General features: G+C 56.2%; 1 protein-coding gene across 3 annotated transcripts in view; it reads right to left on the reverse strand.

Annotated features, from left to right (window-relative positions):
- The window catches only part of Gna14 (G protein subunit alpha 14), a 139,758-nt gene extending 127,347 nt beyond the window's left edge, over positions 1-12,411 (reverse strand). For all 3 annotated transcript variants that reach the window (XM_070035789.1, XM_070035790.1, XM_070035788.1), the window contains exon 1: positions 12,159-12,411. In XM_070035789.1, the coding sequence (XP_069891890.1) occupies positions 12,159-12,282 (124 nt within the window). In that variant the 5' untranslated portion in view covers positions 12,283-12,411. The remainder of the gene's footprint in view (positions 1-12,158) is intronic.
- Between the last annotated feature and the right edge of the window lie 2,833 nt (positions 12,412-15,244).

Consider the following 15,244-nt stretch of genomic DNA (forward strand, 5'->3'; position numbering starts at 1 on the left):
CCCAGGCCCTGAGTTCAAGCCCCACGACCTACCAGAAAGAAAGAAAGAAAGAAAGAAAGAAAGAAAGAAAGAAAGAAAGAAAGAAAGAAAGAAAGAAAGAAAGAAAGAAAGGAAGGAAGGAAGGAAGGAAGGAAGGAAGGAAGGAAGGAAGGAAGGAAGGAAGGAAGGAAGGAAAGAAAGAAACTCGTCTCCTAGCTGGGCACTGGTGGTTTACACCTATGATCCTAACTACTCAGGAGGCTGAGGTTTGAGGACCATGGTTCGAAACCAGCCCAGGCAACAAAGTTTGTGGAACTCTTATCTTCAATTAACCACCAGAAAGCTGGAAGTAGAGTCTGTGGCTCAATGTGCTAAAGAAAAAAAAAAAAAAAAAAAGAGCTCAAGGACAGTGCCCAGACCCTCCACACACTAAGAAAGGAAAGAAGAAAAAGAAAGAAGAAAGTAGACTTCAGCCCAGACTGTCTGCCAAGTCTCGTCATTAACCCTGACCTTCCCCACCCCCTCAATCCAATGGAGGCTGGCACATTCTGTGGTGAAGAGACCAGCTTTACAAGTTGTCATCAGCTGAAGACTGACGCATGTGTGTAAAAGCCCTCCTTTGGTTGCAATTGCTTTCGGCGTCATTGTCACTAGCACAGCAGCACATAGGACGTAGGCAGGACTTCTGTTCATGTTCATTCAGTCAAGGAGTAGAAAGCCAACGACTAAGCAAATAAGAATCCCAGGCCAAGTTGGGCATGGCAGCTCAAACCTATCATCCTACCTACAGAGGCAGAGATAGAGGATCCAAGTTCAAGGTCATTCAGAGCCTGAAATTTCAAAAGATTTTATTTTAAGCAATAACTAGGAGCAGTGGTATGCCCCGTCATCCCTGCCACACTGGAAAGCACTAATAGGAGCATCACAGTCTAGTTGGGCCCAGATAGAAAGTGAGACCTTATATTAAAAAAATAATAATAATCAACACCGCTGGGCACCCGTGGCTCACACCTGTAATCCTAATTACTCAGGAGGCTGAGATCTGAAGACTGTAGTTCGAAACCAGCCTGGGTCAAAATGTCTGAGACTCTTATCTCCAATTAACCACCAAAAAGCTAGAAGTAGAGCTCAGGGACGGCGCTCACACCCTAAGTTCAAGCCCCAGGACCAGTATACACAATAGTAATAATAACCAACATTAAATTGGCCGATGGAACGAAGCCCCAGAGTACCCACATACACGTACACAATCTAGGTTAATTCCGCAATAAAAGCTTCAATGAGCACACACCACTGGGCAATGGAATTGAGCAACTAAGAGTCCATGATACAGAAGTCATGTGGCTGGGACAGGCCTTGTAGAGAGAGGAAGTTGTAAGTTGAGATGCAAAGATAAAGAAACAGCCACGTACTTGGAGAGAGAATGGGCAACAGAAAAAGAATGTTCCAGACAGCAGAGATAAGACCAAAGATCAAGAGGCAAGAAGTCTGTGGTATGCAAAACACAGAAAGGCAGTGTGTGTGTACTGCTTCAGACAGTGAGGCGAGGGAAGGAGGAATTAGAACGACGGGGGGCGTGTGGAATTTATTTCAAATGTGAATGTACGACATTGCTTTTCTGAAGCCAGCACTAGAGTTTGAACTAGGGCCTTACAATTGTTTGGCTAGAAATTTTCTTAATAGAGACCCAGAAACACAACAAATCAAAGAAAGGTTGGACAAATGGGATTGCATGAAGCTGCAGAGCTTCTGCATGGCAAAGGACATAGCTAGCAAGATCAATAGAAAGCCCAGGGATTGGGAGAAGATCTTCACTAGCCATACAACGGACAAGGGTCTCATATCTAAAATATACCTAGAACTCAAAAAATTAAATCCCCCAACAACAAATCTTCAAAGAAACAACTGCCCAATAAATAAGTGGGCTAAAGACTTAAAGAGAAACTTCTCTGAAGAGGAAAGAAGGATGGCCAATAAACACAGGAAGAAATGCTCAACCTCCCTAGCCATAAAAGAAATGCAAATCAAAACAACACTGAGATACCACCTCACCCCAGTTAGAATGGCTATAATCAAGAACTCTAATAACAACAGATGCTGGAGGGGATGTGGACAGAAGGGAACCCTACTGCATTGTTGGTGGGAGTGTAAAGTTGTTCAACCACTTTGGAAAGCAGTATGGAGGTTCCTCAAAGACTCCACATAGAGCTCCCCTATGACCCAGCAATCCCACTTTTGGGCATTTACCCAAATGTTTACAAACAAGACCACACTAAAGCTACCAGCACAACTATGTTTATTGCAGCATTATTTACCATAGCTAAGATATGGAACCAACCCAGATGCCCCTCAATAGATGAATGGATCAAGAAAATGTGGTATATATACACAATGGAATTCTATGCCTCCATCAGAAAGAATGACATTGCCCCATTTGTTAGGAAATGGAAAGGCTTGGAAAAAATTATATTAAGTGAAGTAAGCCAGGCCCAAAGAAACATAGGTCCCATGGTTTCCCTTATTTGCAATATCTAGTATATGTATGAGTCAAGCAGAAAAGGTCAGATAAGGTGATGTTAGGGAAATGAACCCTAAGATATGTATTCAAATGTTTTTTTTCTTTCATGTGATTGTTTCTAACACATTTATAAGATTATTTCTTTGTTGCTTTGTATGTCCCTCCCCCACAGTATAACCCCTGCTTTCTCTGTATTTGATGTCAGTATATTTGTGGAGAGGAAGGGAAAAAACAAATTGTTTAACTAGGGATACAGGTGGACCCATTGCAACAATGAGGTGTACAAGTCGTTATGTCGAAAACGAACTTTACAACTTTGGTGGGGGGGGGAGCAGGGAGGATGGTGGGGCGGGGGGGGGGGAGGATGGGAAGGGATGGGGGGATGGGAAGGGGAAACAAAGGAAGAGGCTACAATGCTTGATAGGAAATGTACGCATTATCTTGCCCATGTAATTGTAACCCCTCTGTACAGTATTTTCACAATTTAAAAAACGACAATTGTTTGACTAGCATTTTGCCACTTGAACCAGGCATCCAACTGGCTTTTGGCTGGATACTTTGGAGAGAGAGTCTTGAGGACTTTGCTACCCATGTTAGCTTCAAATCCAGATCTCAGCCTCCTAAGCATAGCTACTTACAGGTGTTAGCCACTAGTGCCTGGCAAGACACTGGATTTAAGCAAGACAATCTTACCATCTACACTGACTTTAAAGCAGCCTGAAGAAGGGCCTGTTTGCAGGAGGGCAGCCACGGCCCTGAAATGGGAAGAAGAGTGAAGACCAGGGAAACTGTTTTAGCCGGTGAGACAGTGCTGCTTGGCTGGCTTTGGGAGTTTCCTGAGCTAACAGGATACAAGTGTGAAATGCCCACAGCCCTGTACAATAGACACCTGATGCTGAATTTTTAAAAAGCTGCCATTTTTTTAAAAAGCTTGTACTTTTCTTTCAGCTGGCGATGCCCAAGCCTCTTAAAAAAGATTGCACTTCCTTGTCCCTTTCTAATGTCCAATCTTTGTTGCAGACTTGTGGTAAGGAGGAGCACTGTCAAGCACCTGAGCACCCATCTTATTCTGGGGGCGGGGGGGGGGGGGGGGGGGGGAGAAACACCAGGAAAGCCAGAAAGCAGCCCAGGCTCTTCCCTATGAGGTTTACGGGCAGCAGAATTTTATTCAACCAGCATCCAGACACTAGTTTAAACACTTTAACATACTCATTCTCACCGGGAATTGGTGGCGCCTGCTTATAATGCTAGCTAGTCAGGAGGCTGAGGTCTGCTAATCGCAGTTCAAAATCATCCCAGGTAGTCAAATCTGGGAGAGTCTTACCGTCAATCAACTGGTAAAAAGCCAAAAGCAGAGGTGCGGCTCAAGTGGTAAAGCACCAACCTTGAGCACAAAAGCCAAGCAAGAGCACAAGGCCCTCAGTTCAAGCCTTTGTACTGCCCACGCAAGTACACGCACCAATACTGTCTTTGGCGGTCGTGGGGCTTGAACTCAGGGCCTGGGCAATGTTCCTGAGCTTTTCCATGCCGGGCTAGCACTCTATCACTTTGAGCCGCAACGCTACTTCTGGCTTGGGGGTATTTAAATTCGATATAAGAATCTCACAAATTTTCCTGCCCAGGCTGGCTTTGAACCATGATCCTCAGCTCTCAGCCTCCTGAGTAGCTAGGATGACAGGCGCGAGCCACCGCCTCCCAGCATGCATACTCTTTTTGTGGGATTCTAATGACAGCATCTACCTGAAACTTCCTATGCGCTATGCTCACTCAAAGGATGAAAAAAAGTCGTGCACATCCCAGGATGCATTTGGCTCACTGGGAAGGAGCCTCAAGATGACAGTCAGTGAGTCTGGTCCCAAAGAATATGATCCTATCCACGGCGCCATAATCGCTTCCTCCACCACCTGGCAATTGCCTACAACTAGACAAGTGTTTGCAAAGTGCAGGGGCACACAGGAGTGGATCGCCAGGGATGTGCAGCCATGCCGGGGTGTAAGACTGCAGGACAGCAGCAGCAGCAGCTCCGGCAGGGGCGTGGAGCCCGGCGAGACTCTTCTGTCGGTGTGCTTTCAATCCAGAACTGGCAGCCAGGCTCCCGCGCCTGCTCTCCAGTCCCCCCCAACCCCCCCCCCCCGCCCCCGCCGCCAACTTCCCTGCTTCCTCGCCAATAAATCATTCTTCTGCTTAAACGATCTGCAACCAAGAGCCCTGGGCAGCGCCGTGGATTTACACGTCGGCAGAAGGCCAGCGCTGGTAATGACATTAGGGCTGCTCGAGAGGCTCCTGCCACCCCTCCTTCCTTTCTAGCCCTTGGAGTTCCACTGGTGCACCTCCTTTCCCTCACAATGTTTGCAGCCTTGGCTGCCGGCCCCGGCTCGGGCATCCGCACTCAGCCACAGCCATGGATGTGATGTGGAGCGCTGGAAGGCGCGCTGACAGCGGTGCACGCCTAGCCTTTGGCTGCAGAGGAAGACCCAGAGCAGACCAGAGCATCAGGATGCTGCAGAGAGAAAGGATGGGACCCAGACGCAATGGCAGCCATCCCTGCAGGAACAGCTCCTACTGCATCCGCTGTGACGATCGCTCATGCACAGCCTTCGTTATTCACAACCAATTCTATTAGATGGCCTGGTGAGAATCCTTTCCTCCAAAGAAAGTCCCTGTGTTTGAACTTCAACCTCTGTCTTCAGTAGCTCTGCTATGACGATTCACTGAAAATCCTTTTTCCTGGCTACTCACCTATGACCTCAGAAGTGGGAGCTCCTGTAGTAGTCTTCCTCTGTAATTCAGGTGGTAGCAGGGGGAAACGGAGCAAAAGATGACATAGACTAGAAAGGGCTAGCCATGAGCAAAAGAGCTCAGGGACAGTGCCCAGGCCCTGAGTTTAAGCCCCAGGACTCACAAAAAAGAAAAGCCTAGTGCCAGTGGCTCACATCTGTAATCCTAATCTCAGGAGGCTGAGATTTGAGGATTGTGGTTTGAAGGCAGACCTGGTAGGAAAGTCTGTGAGACTCTTATCTCCAAATACCACCAAAAATCCAGAAGTGGAGCTGTGGTTCACCTAGCACAAAAACAATGCCAAGACCCTGAGTTCAAACCCCACATTTAGCACAAGGAAGGAAGGAAGGAAGGAAGGAAGGAAGGAAGGAAGGAAGGAAGGAAGGAAGGAAGGAAGGAAGGAAGGAAGGAAGGAGGGAAGGAAGGAAGGAAGGAAGGAAGGAGGGAAGGAGGGAAGGAGGGAGGGAGGGAGGGAGGGTGGGCAGGCTAGTAGGCAGGCAGGCAGGTGGAAAAGGGAGGGGGAATGAGGGAGTAAGGGGAAAAAGAGAAAGGGGAGAGGGAGGAGGGAGGGAAGATGGAGGCAGGAAGGAGGGGGAGGGGGAGACCCTGAGGGTTAAGGTGCTTTCTCAAATTGCTTAATGCTGTACTTTGCTGTGAGATCTTTCCACTCTGTAACTGCTCAGAGTCTGTAAGATTTTAAAAAGTCTCAAAGTTTTCATCCTCTACTGACATGCTCTAGAAACTTGGCTCTTCAGATAAGGGCAGTTGGTGGGAATTAGCGCACTGGCTATCTCTTCAAAGGAAAGACGCTCTTCTCCACCGCAGGCCGGCAGGACCCTTGGAGACATGGCTGATGGCTTGCATGGGAGGGAACAGGATGAGCCTGGAGCGTCTTGTTTTGCAGAAAGTACGGGAGTGCGGGGGGGGGGGGGGGTGGGGGTGGGCCACTGGGGGCTGCCACTGTATCATGGATGCCAGTTTAGAGGGGACTTCATCACCCAAATCTGGCAAAATGTGAGCACCAAATGAGTTTGCTGAGTTTGTAACAGAGGAGTCCGGACATCAGGAAGGCTCTTGGAATAGAGGCCAAGCAGGATGAAGTCAAGGACTACGCAGGAAAACCATCCACAGCCATCATGTGGACGATTCTAGATCAGGTCAGCATAACTGGAAGAGGGCATTTGTAGCTTAGTGGCAGACAGTTTGCCCAGCATGCACAAGGTCATGGGTTCATCCCCCAGAACTGAAAATAGAGGTTATTAAGCAGGGCATCTTCACAAGGCACAATGTGTTTGTAGCATGCCAGGAAGAATCTCTCCACAAAATTATGATACAATGGATAGAACGGGCAACTTCCTAAACCAGCAACCAAACAGGATGATGCAAGACATCATCCACGCAATACACATGAGGTCATAATCTCTAGTGATAAGAAAGGCAAGCCGGGCGCTGGTGGCTCACGCCTGTAATCCTAGCTACTCAGGAGGCTGAGATCTGAGGATCGTGGTTCAAAGCCAGCCCGGGCAGGAGAGACCATGAGACTCCTATCTCCAATAAACCACCAGAAAACCGGAAGTGGCGCTGTAGCTCAAGTGGTAGAGCGCTCGCCTTGAGCTGAAGAGCTGAGGGACAGCGCCCAGGCCTGGAGTTCAAGCCCCATGACCGACAAAAAAAAAAAAAAAAAAAAAAAAAAAGAAAGGCAGACAGTCTCGAGACTGACGGATCCATTGGTACCGGGGAGGGAGAGCGCTGAACTGTTCCAAATAATCACCAGCAACGAGAGCCATAGAAATGTTTCAGATGAAAGAAACTAAAAAAATCTCCACACTGGACTCCATGCTGCGAATGAGAAAATGTCACCAAGAACATTCTTGGGCCAACTGACATAACGTGTTTATGGAAGATGACAGGCACAATGCTCATATCACAGTTACGTCTATTGACGCTTAATTGGGCTGTACTTATATAAAAGACATTATCCTTATTTTTAGGGGAAAAACCCCCCAAGGGAGCTAGAGATGAAAACCACCATGCAATAAGCTCCCCTCAAACACAAGAAAAACGGAGGCGAGCACAATCATTTTAATCCCCTTTTGTCCTCATTGGTGAGAACAAAGTGAATTGCAAAAAGAACACACTTGCTCCTTGTATCTTCTTAACTGTATATATTTATTCTCTTGAAAGTGTTTCTACCTTATAAGATTAAAAAAAAAAAAAAAGATCTGGCGGAGGAAGATGGCTGCCGAGGAACACAGGGAACTTTCTGGGCTGACAGGACTTGTCTAGCTCATGAGGATACCTCTGTTTACACAACTGCTTATATGCACTAAAAAATCACAATGTGGTGATGGGTGACGTTTCCTGTGCGTCCCCGTCCGTATTTCCGAGAGTCGATATGCACTGGAAGGCAGGAGAGAGGGGTGCTGGCCCCTGTCTTTGAGCGTTTGAGCGTGCCATGGACTGCTGCTGCGTTTGGAGGGAGGCAGGGCGGCACAGAGCAAGCCCTGCAGGTCCCCTTTCTGCAGCGTATAACGGCCCAAGCCCACATTTAACCATTTTCATATTAATATCCATGTTATAATGAACACAATTCTCAAACTGGTTTAAAAAAATGCCAAACAAACCTCAAAGTAACCTTACCCCTAAGAGGTACCCCCACAGCACCCCAGATTCTCACCCTTTACCATCACCAGATGCTCCCAGAAGAATCTCAGAGCCAAACATGTCAGTTAAAGCACTACCAGAAAAATGTGAACAAACTGCCACGCAGCCCACAACTGGTGAACTGAAACGGAAAATGACGCCTCACTGGTGCCTGAAGATGCTCAGTAGAGCAGCGATACCTGCACGGACCACACACTCACTGCCAGGAAAACACCCAGCGGATGAAGTCCATAGCAAGAAAAGGTAGAGTCCGGGTTGGAACCCAGGCAGGCCGGCCTAAGAACGCACATGGAACCCTGCACCGGAGCTCAGGGCCGAAGTCTGTCACACCGTCACCATCCATATGCTGCAGTTTCAACCTCTGATGCTTCTGAATCTAACTGGATTTGGAGACAAAGTTGTCAAAGAAGGGACTAAAATAAGGCAAGGCTTTTAGGGTAGGGCCTAAGCCAGTAAGAAACACCGGGGATGCGCAAAGCACCATAAAAAGGCTGCTATCTGCCAGCCAAGAAGCCAAACCTGCCGACACCTCCATCTTGGCCTTGGAATGGTTAAAAAAAAAAAAAAAATGTCTCCCAGTCTGGTATTTGATTATGGTAACCTTAGCAAACAAATATAACCAGAGTTGTTAAATGCCAACTCCTCTTCTTTCCAGAGAGTTCTGAGACAAGGCATATTTTCAAAGTTAAGCTATCAGAGTTGGAGATACTCAGCCCCATAAGAAAACCACATCAAGCTTCATTTGACACTAAATAAAAGATGCCATCTTCCTCTCAGTTCATTGCTATAGTCCAGACATGTTCTTTCTACAAAATACTACACTGTTCTTAGCAGAATTCCTTTTTGCCTTACTTTAATGTAAGGAATTGATGAAGAATTTCAGCCTTATCCTTCCTTTTCCACATCTCCTCCCAGTGTGAGATGTGACCCCTGCATCTGCGATTCCTCTATGCAGCGGCTTTTCCCTTTCTGGGCCAGAAACAGATCGCGCTTTCCTTAAGTCCCGGCACCACCACGGTCTGCTGACCTCCAGAAGCACCCTGCAGACACCTGCTTCACTGTCTGGGACCTGGATCCCAACTCCCATTGCAAAGCAGAGTTTCTTCCAGAGCAAATCTACCATTTCTTGCCATGGACTAACTTCTCTGGGTCTAGTTTCTTCTGCAATAGATGTAATCCACCCACGATTGAGACCTGTTGAACTTCCCACTCAAACTGTATGACCCTTCTATCTTCGGAGTCACTGACTCTCCATTCAACTCAAAAGAAGGAAATAGACTATGCTACAATCAAGGAAACTAGAACTAGGTGCTGATGGTCCACACCTATAGGTCTAGCTACTCAAGAGGCTGAGATCCAAGGATCATGGTTCAAAGTTAGCCGAAGGAAGGAAGGAAGGAAGGAAGGAAGGAAGGAAGGAAGGAAGGAAGGAAGGAAGGAAGGAAAGGAGGGAGGGAGGGAGGGAGGGGCAGGAGAGGGGCAGGGAGGGAGGGAGGAAGGAAGGAAAGAAAGAGGAAGTGAGGGTGGGAAGGAAGGAAGGAAAGAAAGGAGAGAGAGAAAAGAAAAGAAGAAACAAACTGAACTTTTTAAGAAGCCCATCTTTGAGATTCTGAACGGCAGGAGGTTTGGAAACTGTGTGTCACAGGAAAATGATCCCTGAGAAGGCAGGCCTGCCAGTCCCAGCTGCTCACGACTCCAGGGGGTCATGGGAGGTCAGATGAGCGTTAAGAGCCAGGCAGGGGTTCTGGAATTCAGAAGGCTTTCACATCACCTGGATTAAACGTGGTTTTTAAGATAAGCAATTTACCCACATCCCTCCCCCACTGCGAGTTCCAAAGCAAGCCTTTTAGTTCCGCAAATGGCTCAGCTTACTGTATCTTTTTTGAAGGAACGGCAGGGTGGTCAGCTCTTGGTATACTGCAGCCACCATGCTTCAAACCCTAGCACAGAGCTGAGCAGTTCAGAACCAGCTAGGTTTCTGTCTGCCCTGGAAAAGAAAAAGTGCGCCAGCAAAGCCAGGTCCACTCCTGTGTTGTTTGCTTGCTTGCTTGGGGGTGAGTCTGGGCAGGAACACAAGGGAAGCCTTCACTACTATCAATCAAGGCAGCAAACTGTCATTCAATCCCCACCCCCACCCCCGCAACTATTTCCCTTGATAATAGCTGGTAAGGCCAGACTCAATCCAGCATTGTCCACTCCTCCCGAGCTCTGGGCTAGACTTGGAAGGGCGGCGGGCCCACGGACAGAGTCCCTTCCTTCACCACCTGGGGAAGCCCCACCCCACCCCCTTCCCAAACTCCTGCAAGACCTTAGCACTCAGTGGCCCCTCGGGCACTGTCCACCTCCTGAGAACCTGCAGCGGGCTTGGGGGGATTGCAGCTGGGCTTGGGGGGGATTGCAGCTGGGCTTGGGGGGGACTGCAGCTGGGCCTTGGGGGGGGACTGCAGCTGGGCGTGGGAATGCAGCTGGGCCTTGGGGGGACTGCAGCTGGGCCTTGGGGGGGACTGCAGCTGGGCTTGGGGGGACTGCAGCTGGGCTTGGGGGGGACTGCAGCTGGGCTTGGGGGGGACTGCAGCTGGGCCTTGGGGGGGGACTGCAGCTGGGCGTGGGAATGCAGCTGGGCCTTGGGGGGACTGCAGCTGGGCTTGGGGGGGACTGCAGCTGGGCCTTGGGGGGGGACTGCAGCTGGGCCTTGGGGGGGACTGCAGCTGGGCTTGGGGGGACTGCAGCTGGGCCTTGGGGGGGGCAGCGTGGAGTCTGCGTCGGCACCTTGGACTTGCAGATTTCCCGCTCCTTGGGGAAAATCAGACCTGGCCCTCTTTTCTCTTACTTTTTGTTGTTGGAACTCAGCATTGGCGCTCTATCTACTGATCCATGCCTCCAACCCCAGACCAGGCCTCCTCATGCTAGATGAAACACAAAGGGCCTCCAATGCCCAGGCCTGAGTACAGCCTTCTCTGCTTTCTCCTAGCTACGTCCTTGAGGCCTCTGCCTTCCGCATTCTGAATGGCGACAGCTGAGCCGTATTCACGAATCGACAGGTGTCCCACATCTGGGAAGTGCGCTGAGTGGGGGCCCCGGTCGGTTTTCTGAGTCTGACAGGTGGAGCGGCTGCTGGGCCTTCTGCCCGACACAGCACAACGCCCGGCTCACCTGCAGGGGCTAGGGCTGAACCCCAAGGCTAGAGCTGAACCCTGGAATAGAGCTGAACCTAAGGCTAGAGCTGAACCCTGGGACAGAGCTGAACCTAAGGCTAGAGCTGAACCCAAGGCTAGAGCTGAACCCCAAGGCTAAAGCTGAACCCTAAGGCTAGAGCTGAACCCCAAGGCTAGAGCTGAACCCCAAGGCTAAAGCTGAACCCCAAGGCTAAAGCTGAACCCTAAGGCTAGAGCTGAACCCCAGGAAAGGGCTGAACCCCAAGGGTAGAGGTGAACCCTAAGGCTAGAGCTGAACCCTAAAGCTAGAGCTGAACCCCAAGGCTAAAGCTGAACCCCAGGGATAGAGCTGAACCCCAAGGCTAGAGTTGAACCCCAAGGCTAGAGCTGAACCCCAAGGCTAGAGCTGAACCCAAGGCTAGAGCTGAACTCCAGGAAAGGGCTGAACCCCGGGCCAGGGCTGCACCCTGAAGGGCGCCAGGCGGGGGCCCCTGCCACCGTCCCCGCGCCTCAGCGGGGGTTCCGCCAAACCAGCAGGGCGGGGGTCAGCCCTCGCCCCGCTCCCAGGCAGGGGAGGAGGGGTCTGGGAAAGTCACCTGGAGCAATGTGCCACGACGCCGGACAGAGCGGACGGACGGACGGGGCGCCTGGTACCCGAGCCCCGTGACCCCATCCACAGGAACCACGAGGAGGCAGAGCCCGCCCCGCAGGCCCCCCTGCCGGCCCCGATGCCCGTCCGGATGCCGGCCCCGATGTCGGTCCCCCAATGTCCCCCCCATGCCGGCCCCGAGGTCTGCCCTCCCCGATGTCGGTCCCCCAATGTCCCCTCCCCATGCCGGCTCCGATGTCCGCCCCGATGTCCGTCCCCCCCCCGATGCCGGGCCCCCGATGTCGATCCCCCAAGGTCCCCCCCATGCCGGCCCCGGGGTCCGCCCCCCCATGCCGGCTCCGATGTCCGCCCCGATGTCCGTCCCCCCCCCGATGCCGGCCCCTCGATGTCGATCCCCCAAGGTCCCCCCCATGCCGGCCCCGGGGTGCGCCCCGCCGCCGCCCCGCCGACTCACCGAGCAGCAGCAGCTTGAGCTCGCGGCGCGCGGCGCGCCGGTCGCGGCGGAGCTGCCGCTCGATCTCGGCGCTGATGCGCTGCGCCTCCTTCTCCTCGGCCGACCGGCAGCAGCACCCCGCCATGGCGCCCGCCCGCCGCGGGGCCCGGAGCTCGGGGTCGGCCCCCGGAGCGCGGGCGGCGGGGGCGGCGGGGCGCCGCGTGCACCCGGGTCCCGTCCGGGTCCGGGGCGAGGCCCGCGCGCCGGCACCGCAGCGGGGCCGCCAGTCCGTGGGGGGCCGTGGGAGGGCGCCGCGGGTCCTCCGGGCCTGGGGACCGCGCGGGGGTCGCCGCCGAGCAGGAGGCCAGGCGCGGGGCCGGCTGAGCTCCGTCTAGAAAGTTCCCAAAGCTCCGCGGACTGAAGAGCGGCGAGGGGGCGGGGCGGGGCGGGGCGGGGCGGGGCGGGGCGGACCCGCAGCCCGGAGGCCGCCGGGGCGGGGGGTGGGCGGGGCGGGGAGGGGACGGGGCGCGGGGGGGGGGGGGCGTCGGAGCCCGAGGGGGCGGCGGGGGACGGGGCGCGGGGGGGGGCGTCGGAGCCCGAGGGGGCGGCGGGGGACGGGGCGCGGGGGTGCGGGGCGCGAGGGGGTGGCGGGGGACGGGGCGCGAGGGGGTGGCGGGGGACGGGGCGCGGGGGGGGTCGGGGCGCGGGGGGGGGGTCGGGGCGCGGGGGGGGTCGGGGCGCGGGGGTGCGGGGCGCGGGGGGGGATCGGGGCGCGGGGGGATCGGGGCGCGGGGGTGCGGGGCGCGGGGGGGGTCGGGGCGCGGGGGTGCGGGGCGCGGGGGTGCGGGGCGCGGGGGGGTCGGGGCGCGGGGGTGCGGGGCGCGGGGGTGCGGGGCGCGGGGGGGTCGGGGCGCGGGGGTGCGGGGCGCGGGGGGGTCGGGGCGCGGGGGTGCGGGGCGCGGGGGTGCGGGGCGCGGGGGGGTCGGGGCGCGGGGGTGCGGGGCGCGGGGGTGCGGGGCGCGGGGGGGGTCGGGGCGCGGGGGTGCGGGGCGCGGGGGGTCGGGGCGCGGGGGTGTGGGGCGCGAGGGGGTGGCGGGGGACGGGGCGCGGGGGGGATCGGGGGGCGGGGGTGCGGGGCGCGAGGGGGGTCGGGGCGCGGGGGTGCGGGGCGCGGGGGGGTCGGGGCTGGGGGGGAATCGGGGGTCGGGGCGTCGGGGCGCGGGGGGATCGGGGCGCGGGGCGCGGGGGGGTCGGGGCGCGGGGGTTAGGGGCGCGGGGGGTATTGGGGCGCGGGGGTGCGGGGCGCGGGGGGGTCGGGGCTGGGGGGGATCGGGCGTCGGGGCGCGGGGGGGATCGGGGCGCGGGGGGGATCGGGGCGCGGGGGTCGGGGCGCGGGGGGGGGTCGGGGCGCGGGGGTTTCTCAGGGGTCGGCCTGCACGGCGGGGCGGGCAGCCGCGCGGAGGGTCTGCACCCCGACGCCGGCCTCGGCACCCCTCTCTCCGCGTGGACGGGCCGCGCCAGCCCGGCGCGCTGCCCGCGAAGGCCGGGTTACAAGAGCTGAGCGCAGCGAGGCAGCGGCGCCCGCGACTCCCTCAGCCGCACGGGAACCGCGACGGCTGCTTTGCACGGGCCGCGCTGTTGGGGGTCCCCCGGTCCCCGGCCCCCGGCCCCAGCCCCAGCCCCGGCCCCAGCCCCAGCCCCGGCCCCCGGCCTCAGTCGGTCCCAAGCCCGCCGCGCTCTGATCGCAGACAGCCCCAAGCCCCCCTTCCCAGCTCCAGCGCCAGGCCAGACCGACAGACCGACCCACCGAGGAGGACGGACGGACGGACGGCCGCAGCGTGCAGACACCGGAGGCAGCCGCGGACCCCGCGGGCCTCGGCCGGGGCGGCGGGCGAGCGCTGGGCACGCGGGGCGGCGCGGGCCCGAGCCTCGGGTTCTCCCCGACCCCCCCCCCCCCAGCTGGCTGAGCGTGGTTGGCCGCTGGAGAGCCAGGCCTGCTGGTGGAGCCGGGTTTGCAAGGCCGCCGAGCTGACGACCTGACAGGTGCGGAAGCCTCCCTCGGACCCACAGCCAGGAGCCGGGCAGCGGCTGCAAGCCCAGCACTCAGGCGCGGAGCAGAGGATTCTGAGTTCAAGGCCCGCCTTGGCCACCCAAGGGACCCTGTCTCCAAGCCAGCAATGCTCCAGAAGATGTCGCACCGTTTACGGGCCGCGACGGGGCTGTCCCCGTGGAGCGGCCACAGGAGCCGCGGCCGGCGGTCCTTAAACACCCGATGCGCGGCCCCGGCGACCGGGGAGGCCCAGCAGGCCCCAGTGAGCGGCTGCGATCCATCCGCCAGGCCCAGCAGGCCCCAGTGAGCGGCTGCTGATCCGGGGAGGCCCAGCAGGCCCCAGTGAGCGGCTGCTGATCCGGGGAGGCCCAGCAGGCCCCAGTGAGCGGCTGCGATCCATCCGCCAGGCCCAGCAGGCCCCAGTGAGCAGCGGCCGATCCGAGAGGCCCAGCAGGCCCCAGTGAGCGGCTGCGATCCGCGAGGCCGGGTTTGATGCTTTCACCGGGGAAATCCCATCAGCGAGGCACAGCCTGACCAGCGGTCACCTTGGTCTGTGTAGCACACCCAGGATGCTCAGAGCGGGACGCACCTACCACGCACTGCTCAGGGATGCGGACTGCACACGAACAACGGGGAAGAATCTTCTGAGGACACGGAAGCTCCTGTACCCAGAGTCCCAGCACTCAGGGCCTCAAGGGGGAGGGCAGCCAGAGCTACAAAACGAGTTCAAAGCCAACCTGGGCTACCACAGGAAGACTGTCTCCATGACACAGTACACACTGCCACAAGCCTGGCACCGGTGGCTCACCCTGTAATCCTAGCTTCCCCGGAGGCTGAGATCTGAGGATCGCAGTTCAAAGCCAAACCTGGCAGGAAAGTCCGGGAGACTCTTAACCTCCAGTTAGCCACCGAGAGCCAGATGTTGAGCTGTGGCTCAAGCCCTAAATCAACAGCTTTGAGCAAAAACAGCTAAGGAAAAGTACTCAGAGAGGAGGAGGGGGAGGGGGAGTGGGGAGGGGGAGGAGGAGGAAACACAAATTGGCCGACAATCCAGACC

This window comes from Dipodomys merriami, unplaced genomic scaffold (genome assembly GCF_024711535.1).
Source record: "Dipodomys merriami isolate MVZ:Mamm:240054 unplaced genomic scaffold, mDipMer1.0.p SCAF_26, whole genome shotgun sequence".
Taxonomy (NCBI): domain Eukaryota; kingdom Metazoa; phylum Chordata; class Mammalia; order Rodentia; family Heteromyidae; genus Dipodomys; species Dipodomys merriami.